The sequence below is a fragment of the Brassica oleracea genome, unplaced genomic scaffold, assembly GCF_000695525.1.
Source record: "Brassica oleracea var. oleracea cultivar TO1000 unplaced genomic scaffold, BOL UnpScaffold07711, whole genome shotgun sequence".
Taxonomy (NCBI): Eukaryota; Viridiplantae; Streptophyta; class Magnoliopsida; order Brassicales; family Brassicaceae; genus Brassica; species Brassica oleracea.
The window spans coordinates 1-678 of NW_013624233.1; the positions used below are offsets into that span (position 1 = coordinate 1).

Consider the following 678-nt stretch of genomic DNA (forward strand, 5'->3'; position numbering starts at 1 on the left):
GAACTCTGAAAAAGAGAGAGGGTGGGGCATTGGAGCCAGACGAAAATGATCGTGTGGAATCCGATTCTAAACTTCCAGGCCATATAATCCACGGTTTCAGCAACGAGATCAAGTCATTGAAGAACTTCTTGCTGGACCAGAAGGTCTACAATGAGTTCAAGACTCTTGTGGTTGTAGGAGAATACGTTGTGGGGAAGACAGCTTTATGCAAGACCATTTTCAATGATGAAGACGTGAAGAGTGTTTACGCTCCAAGAATCTGGGTGTCTATGCATAGCACTGAATGGTCTGCTGAAGACGGTCTAGATGGTAAGATATCTGTTTTAAAGAATATCTTGACAGTTCTTGGAGTTGAAGTCTCGATATTGGACAAGATCAACAAATATGCTGTAGATGAGTATATAAGCAACATGGAATCTGAGGTGGAATCTAAAAAACTTGACGCAGAGACAGCCAAGGAGAAGGAGATCTCTGCTTTGCTCTATGCGCTTCACTTGAATCTGAGGTGGAAGAAGTATCTGATAGTGTTTGATGATGTGCGAGAAGAGGACAACTGGAACGAGAAGCTTCAAGACGATGAGGAGAAGCTCAAGAAGGATAAGAGATGGGGAAAATATCTTTCAGATGGATTCCCTAAAGGCTCTGGTGGAAGAGTGATATACACAACCAGGGATGAGA

The 678-nt window shown here is 42.9% G+C and overlaps 1 protein-coding gene across 1 annotated transcript; it reads left to right on the forward strand.

Annotated features, from left to right (window-relative positions):
• Nucleotides 1-78: 78 nt before the first annotated feature.
• LOC106322132 (probable disease resistance protein At5g45490) lies at nucleotides 79-653 on the forward strand (the record flags this gene model as incomplete). Its single annotated transcript, XM_013760286.1, has 1 exon — nucleotides 79-653. A coding segment is annotated over one exon (575 nt), but the record flags the coding sequence as incomplete, so codon positions are not given.
• Nucleotides 654-678: the final 25 nt, after the last annotated feature.